Here is an 8,195-nt window from a genome sequence, read left to right as displayed (position 1 = left end):
AATCTCAGCTAGTGTCTAAATACATATAACCAACGTCACAAACAGACAAAACCCCCAGTTTTGCCAATAAATTAAAAAAATAAGCAAAATGGTTACATGGTTAAAAGCGTCGATTGTTAACCTCATGTGGTGTATTTGAGGGTGTGCACTGAAAACAGATCAACTATTTGATTCCAGAATATAGATTTCCCCTTTTCTTATGATTTTTTTTATAATGTTAATTTTTCCTCCACTCCCATAAGATCTTATGATTCTGTTTGTCCTGAATCTCAATAGGTATTTCTTATGATTCGGATGTTTTATCAGATAAAACTAACAAATGTACAGGGTTTCTGAAAATTCGGCAAATTTCTGGGCTTTCCACATTGCCCTGGGCACTGAGGAAGAGGAAGGAATATTATGAATTGGAGCTCAGGTTGAAAGCCAGGTATTTGAAATATAAATGGAAACAATTCATTAACAATGACCCTTGTTGATATTCTTTTGCCGAGGTAGTTTTAAGAAGGGACTGCCCATGAAAGAGCTTGTTATATTTCCTCTGTTGAATGTGCACGACTCCGTGACACATTGTCTTGACTCAATGGATCCTCAAACGAGGACTGACAATATCAGCTTCATGGTAGAGGAGGAATAAGCTGATAGGTATGTCTATAAGTTCTGTTAGGTAAGACTTAACCACATCTTGAAACACATTTTTAATCCATAATTAGTGAATGACAACAAGGTAAACTCGATACCTATTTGCTTTGGGGACATTTTACAGCCTCATTTTTTTCTAGATTTGTAATTCACAATAGGTTTCTTCCATTCCTCGTTGGTAGAATAGTGAACTATTTCTTGTCTGGACCTAACAGTGAGGCAGGAAACAATAACCCTGTGTATGTCTAATTTATAACAAATCTGTTTCCTTAATGGGTGGAAGGAAATCCGAGGACAGTTCTAAGGGTTCTTGTCTGCTTTCAGCGCTATCTTCTAGTCATACAGAAGACAACACCTCTCCTGACGGGTCTTTCCCCTTCTTCTCCTCTCCCCGGTCAATGTCAATCACGTGCACCACTCCAGGTTTTAGGATCAAGTCATCCGTCTCTACCTGACTCCTGTTGTCCTCCACTTCCATGTAACTTCCCTTTGTTTGCTGGGCAGCTTTGCTGAAGGCTTCTTTAAAACGACGTTTGAGTTCAACATCTGGACAGAAGACATACTCGTAGAGGCCACCAGCGAGGACAGCTCCTATTATTGGTCCAACCCAATATATCTGGGGGAAAAGATGGAAGCATTATAGAGTGAAAGTGGTCTACAACTATTCCTTTGAACAACTCGTGAATGGAGCGCTTAGCTGGTTTACATGAAGAAAGCAAATGGACCATGCAGAAGTAAGCAGGATTGGAATGAATATAAGAAAACACGTCAAATGCACACTAGAGATCCATGAATTGCTAAATAGCATTTGAACAGAAAACAAGGAAAGACTGTTTTCTCTTTTCTTGCTTTCACTAATTACTTTTCTTTCCATTTTTTGAGAGTCCTTAGTCAGGATAGCATCTCTTTAGGGGCATCTGGGGGCACTCAGTCGGTGAAGCATCTGACTCTTGGTCTCGACTCGGACATTGGACTCTGTGCTGACAGCACGGAGCCTGTTTGGGATCCTCCCTCTCCATCTCTCTGGTCCTCTCCCTTGTGCATGTGCATGTGTACTGTCTTCAAAAGAAATAAATAAACATTAAAAAATTATTAAAAAAATATCTGCTTTTTGGTGGTACTGTATGCTAAGTAGACACAAAGAATTCTTCAACTAAAATAGAAAAAAAGAATTTCTGGAGCGTATTTATCTTATTTTCTTTTTGTCTTCTTTAAAAAATTTTTTTTAACATTTATTTATTTTTGAGAGAGTGAGACAGATCATGAGCAGGGGAGGGGCAGAGAGAGAGGGACACAGAGAATTGGAAACAGGCTCCAGGCTCTGAGCAGTCAGCACAGGGCCTGATGCGGGCCTCAAACCCACTAATGATGAGATCATGACCTGAGTCAAAGTCAGAGGCCCAACAGACTGAGTCACCCAGGCACCCCTTATTTTCTTAATATTTCCATTTTACATTGGCTTTCTGCATAATAGTGACCAACATACAGATTTTATCCTTTGAGCTTTAGTTATTTGGAGGAGCATGATACATGGAATTCCAGCCCCAGCACTTAGCAATTTGGTGAGTTCTTGAGTCAATTATTTAAATTCTCAAACCTTAATTTCTCATCTGCAAAGTGAGGATTATAATAGCACATACCTTGTGGGTTGTAAAAATTAAATTGAAGTAATACTTATAAAGTATTCGGTGGTTCTAATTTTATCGCAACTGAGCAACCGGCTCCATTCCATGCTTCTGAGACAATTCAAAGTTGTATGGAAACAGGCTGCCAAGAAGTCATTTTCTGTTTGTTACATGGTTTTCTTTCTTTTTTAAAAAATTTTTTTAATGTTCATTTTTGAGAGACAGATAGAGGGCAAGTGGGGGAAGAGTAGAGAGAGAGGGAGACACAGAATCTGAAGCAAGCTCTAGGCTCAGAGTTGTCAGCACAGAGCCGGATGTGGGGCTTGAACTCACAAGCTGTGAGATCATGACCTGAGCCAAAGTTGGAGGCTTAGTCAACTGAGCCACCCAGGCACCTCATGTTTGTACATGCTTTTCTTCCCTAAAATCTGGTGATTTGATTGAACTGAAACCCTCCTGGTTTGTTTATTAATCTTGCAGAGAGTAGTTTCATCCTCATGGTTCTTACCACAGTCACTTGGTGTAAAAATACCCATGTTGTCTGTTTGGGCGCCTGGGTGCCTCAGTTGGTTAAGCGTCTGACTCTTGATTTTGGCTCAGGTCATGATCTCATGGTTTGTGGGATTGAGCCCTGTGTTGGGTTCCAGGCTGAGTGCAGTGAACCTACTTGGGATTCTCTCTTTCCCTCTCTGTCTCTGCCCCTGCCCCTCCCCTGCTCATGATCTCTCTTTCTCTCAAAAACAAACAAACAAACAAACAAACAGACAAACTTAAAAGAACAGTACTGGGTTAGTTGAGGCTTAGCAATTCCATGGGATTTTTAATCCAACAAATGGAAGCTCTTTATCATATCATTATTGTATCTAGAACAAACTTAGTTTCGAGTTTCAGTGAACTTTAGCATTTGCTTTAGAGCACATATATGCTGCAAAATATTAGACATTCATTCAACAGATTCAGTTGGGCAACGGAAACCTTGTTTATTGAGCTAGCTGTAGTTAGCACTTTTCCTGAATTAACTCACATAATTCAAACAGCAACCTTTGAGGTAAATATTATTATTATCTGTCTTTTATGAGTAAGAAAACGAACCCCCTGAGAGGGTAAGAAGTTTGCTTCAGAGTTCAAGCTTAACAAGTGCTTGCACTGAGATTCAGGGCTTTGTGATTCAAGCCTCTCTTTTGAACTACTGCACTGTTTTCCATGATACTGCCCTGTTCTCATGTGAAAAAAATAGGAGAAATGTTTTTCTGGCTTAAGACACTTTCTGGAAGTTAATTCCACTTAGCATCCTCATTGCAAAATCTAAAGACAATTCAAAATTTAAGCTGGAGATGAGCACATATACTTAACCGGGAAAGTACTGTTAGAGTGGATGTGGGTACTGAACTCCTTATCTTGAACAGAAAAAAACCACGTAATAGTTGACCTTCTCATGCCCTTTCAAAGGAGAAACTAGAGCCCTCCTCTAAATGTCTTTGATCTCTGTCCCTTTGGTAAGAGCTCATTACATATGTTCTGTTCCACATGCTATGACTCTCACCAGGGAAACAAGGGTCTGCTAAAGAATTACGATGCATTCCCAAAACATCTATGAAGAAGACATCTGGCAACATGCTCCCCAAAAAGTGCAAATCTCAGGTTCAAGTTGCTATTCCAAAAACAAAGTCATAATGCACTTTAAAATGACTCTCAAAAATTTATAAAGGCAAATAACTTTTATTGCTACAAATATAAATGAAATGGAAAGTTTCAAGATGAAAACTAAAACAATGTCATTACTCTACCTAGAAAATTCACCATTAATATTTTGACGTTATTCTAGTCTTTCTATCGACAAATCGATCTCCCTATCTGCAAATATGCTGCAAATTAGTTCTAAAATTCACACAACTATTCCTACAGGATGGACATTCATGTTCAGTAGGATTGGGTTTGTTATAAAATAGCTCTGCAATAAGGGGAAACCTTCAATTCAGTAAACAAGGTAAAAAGTTTCCTGCGATTTGAATTTTAGCTGGCTTACCACAACCAGTAGGTAATTAATAAAAACATATATTTTCACCCACATTTTAAAGTCCTCATAAATAAAATTAAGTTGTTATTTTTCTAAATTTTAATCGCCAAAAAAATTTGAATGTAATAAGTTGAACTTACAGTTGCACTTCCACCATTATTAACTATATACTGCCCATTAAAATGATCCATTGTTGTTAATGTGGCAAATATTTTGAGACATAAATGGAAAACATCAGTGACAAAATGACCAATCTCATGGGTGGTAGTATTGACATTCTTTGTATAGCTGGGTGCAAACTCTAGCTTTTGAACACTGACTCTCGTTCTTTAATGACTGAAATTACTTTTAAAGACTCAATACACTTTTCTCAGCTGAGAATCTTCTAGTAATGGTGCCGTTTCCTCTCATTTGTAACATACACTATGGTTGAGTGGATGTCACTGGGCCAATAACCACTGTATGAAAGGAATTCAAACACAAGTGACATTGTTGCGGTCATGCATTAAAACTAAAAGTTGTAAAATAGCATTCACAGCATGTAAGTGACAAGAGAAGTTAGCCTTATTTGAGGCTGGCATACAATAAGTCCCCTATCTCATATTTGTATTGGTGATTATAAGTTAGCATGTGAGTGGCCTTAAAACGGCTGCATTCTTCACTGAAGGGATTTAAATTCCCATGTTGTAAGAAACAATTGAAATAAAATTGATCGCGATATTTAAAGCTGGGCATCACTGCTGCTCTGGAAGTTCTGCCACCACTTTAATAAGTAGGTCAGCCAGTGAGACTGGAAAGTGTGCCTCTTCTGAAGTCATTTGTGTGTCCAGCTACAGTTATTGTGGTAATAGCATAAATATGTGAAACATCTAGTCTATATCTGCAGTTCAAATGCTTCCAATCCACATACTATTAATTGGGGTCATGCTTTTGTAAACAAAAATGGTAAATGTTTTTGCTCTGGACATTGCTTTTAATTCTTTCTTTCTTTTTTTAAATTTCTTGGTAAGTGTATATTTTGTCATTGCCAGGAAGGCTTTACATTCAATTATTTAAACACCATATTCACCATAACATCCCGATTTTCACTTGTTCCACATAGGCAACCTCCAAGTGAAATATATTCTGCTTCAGTCTACCAGATACAGTATCCAGAGCAATGCTTATATAAAAAACAAGAAGGCTATTACTGAAGGCGCAGAACAGATATAAGGTGAGATGTTTAACTGTAGATCTGTACTAGTTTCTCCTTAGTCTTTATGAAAGATGTAATGAAGTGGGGGCAGGGAAGCAGGGTCAAGACTGAGAGGAAGTAAGAAAACTAGTGGGCAAAGGAAAAAAAAAAAAAGAGTTCCATGGGCAGCTGTCCTGAACTGTAGGAGGACGGGTACTATCAGCACAATGGTTACCCAGTGGTTTTCCCAATTTCCCATGATAACTGCAGGTCCAAAGGATCGGGCAGGGTTCATGCTGGCACCAGTGTAATTGATCTATAGGGAAAAAGAAAGCAACTTCAGATATTGCTGGAACAGGACTAGTAACAGAAAGCATTCATTGCAATTTGCTACCATTTGCCAAGTCAGTTAGAGGAACTGTCAAGGTGTTAGCAGCCATATCCACAGTCTCATCATAAAGTTAGTGAAATAATCACCTAACACGGACAGACATGGCTGGACACTAAAGAACTAGAGCTGTAAAACACAACTTCTTTAGGCCAGCTCTAGGGTGATGATAAATGAAATGAATCAATTATCTAAATGGACTTGAAAACTTACTGCAAATAAATGTCCAATTGCAACAGAAAATCCAATTGCTAAGGCTACTGAGCCAGTGACATCAGTCCGTTTGGAATCACAGCTGGCAAAAATAGTAAACACCAGCTGAAATGTGATTATCAACTCCACCAGGAGACCATGACCAGCAGTAAGATTTCCATGAACCTAGAAAGAGAAAAATGCTCATTCTGAATGGAAACATGATTACATTTTCTGTGATAACATATTATTGCGAAAGGCATATTTCATCACCGGAAAAAGCAATGGTTAATTTGAGTCATCTATTCTACCCCACAAGTGAGACACTCCCCCGACATCCAAAAACAAAAACAAAAACAAAAACAAAGGAAGGAATAAATTTCCACTCATTTTGGGATAATTACTCTTATGATGACCAAGCGGGAATTTGTGCTGAATGTCCTTTTCTACAAAGGAAGCAAAATGTGCTGCACTTATAAAGGAGTTTCTTGAGAGTCGTGCAATTTTATAAGGCAATGATTAAATCCATTAATTAGGTTTAAATTAATTAATATATATTTCAATTAAAATTTAAACTGTGTGCGATTTTTAAATCAATCTTGTGCTGAGCTAACAACTGATACACCTATCAGTTAAGAACAAAACTAGGGTCAAATGCCATTTTATTTTTTTAAGTGTGGCCCTTGATGTCGATCATTTTAAGTATCATGAACATGACAAGAAACAACAAATAGTGAGCCAACAAATAGTTGTAATAAAAATTCCGTAAGCTAAATGTATAGTCTAGTCACTGGATGGGAGCAAGAGAGACAATGTTTGTGTCACCTAGACTTAATAATATTGAAGTCAGTCAAGAGCAAACAATGATTATATATGAATACATTTAAGGTTGCTGGGATCAGTTGTCTCCCCTATCAAGAATCATCAGAAATTTCCTGGGAATAAATTAGCAATTTTAGAAGTTTCTCAGGCCACCAGGGTGGCATTTAGCAGAATCTGTGGGAAGCCTGGAGTCCTAGTGTAAAAATAAGAGCTAAAGATGCTACCGTGGTGACCCCCAAGCCCCCCACCACACTGGGAGGTGTGACGAGGTACAGAATCCCTGCTCCAATGATGGCGCCCAAGCACTGCGCTGCCACGTAGAAGACGGACTTGGCAATGCTAATCTTCCTGGTGCACACCATGGCCACTGTCACAGCAGGGTTGATGTGGCCACCGCTGATGTGGCCAAAACACTGCACCATAGTCGCAATGCTGAGCCCAAAGCAGAGGGAGATGAGAACCATGTCCACAGGTAAGGGCTTTTCCGTTCCACCCCAGTTGATGGTGGATCCCAGGCTGAGGAGAACAAAGATGAGCATAGCCAGAAATTCCGCTGTGACTGCCTTCCAGAAAGCTTGAGTCCAGACCCCTTTGAAGGCCACCATGATGCTCTCTCTTCTACACAAAGGTCCACACTTACTGAAAAGAAAACAAATTGATATTAGAAACCATCAAGCCAGGTTTGTGAATTTGGGCAGACTCCAGGCCTGTAGTCTTGCTCTACTGTGGGGAAGGGCCCCTCAAAGGTGATTTGATACCAAGAAAGAATGCTTCCAGAAAACCTTAATTAATGAATTAATTGTCCCCTGTTATTCTAGCCTCCTTTTATTTAATATTCGAAGATCCTCCAGTTTCACTGATTTGTCTCTAGAAAGGACAATGTCTAAATCAAACTTCTTAAAGAATTAAGAATGAAACATATTTACTTCTGAGCAAGAGCTAATTCCCTCAGAGCAAGGTTTTAAGTTTCACTGTACTTTTAACATGTCGTTTATATTTTGAACGTAAAGCAATTTAAAAAAAGGGAGGTCATGTGCAACTTTGCACATATTATTGCTCAAAATGGCATTCTGAAAATGTACTCGTGGAGCCTGATTCTCCTCTCCCCCAGCAGAGACTTGGGATTTAGAGGAGAGGCCAGCGAGGAGGCCTGGAATGCAGAAGACTGTCTTTCCAGAAGGTAGAGTCGTTAGGGGGCGGGGAGCTCAGGGTGAAGGGCCGGGCGGTGGGGACCCGCGGGGCCCGAGCCGGCGCTGGGACACTCCTCCGTCTCCCCTGCGGATCCGGACGCGTGGCGCTGGGACGCGTCGGCCTGGGGCCCCCGGGCAGGGCCACTCC

At 39.7% G+C, this 8,195-nt stretch overlaps 1 protein-coding gene across 1 annotated transcript in view; it reads right to left on the bottom strand.

Annotated features, from left to right (window-relative positions):
• Positions 1-682: 682 nt before the first annotated feature.
• AQP4 (aquaporin 4) overlaps positions 683-8,195 on the bottom strand; it is a 10,066-nt gene continuing 2,553 nt past the window's right edge. Inside the window, exons 2-5 of the mRNA XM_029921952.1 lie at positions 7,082-7,496; positions 6,057-6,221; positions 5,691-5,771; positions 683-1,255 (exon numbers count right to left, since the gene is read on the bottom strand). Of these exons, the coding sequence (XP_029777812.1) occupies positions 977-1,255; positions 5,691-5,771; positions 6,057-6,221; positions 7,082-7,496 (940 nt within the window). The 3' untranslated portion in view covers positions 683-976. The remainder of the gene's footprint in view (positions 1,256-5,690; positions 5,772-6,056; positions 6,222-7,081; positions 7,497-8,195) is intronic.

Source organism: Suricata suricatta, chromosome 14 (assembly GCF_006229205.1).
Source record: "Suricata suricatta isolate VVHF042 chromosome 14, meerkat_22Aug2017_6uvM2_HiC, whole genome shotgun sequence".
Lineage (NCBI taxonomy): Eukaryota > Metazoa > Chordata > Mammalia > Carnivora > Herpestidae > Suricata > Suricata suricatta.
The sequence above is the reverse complement of the archived record's forward strand: the minus strand, read 5'-3'. Positions and strand labels throughout refer to the sequence as shown.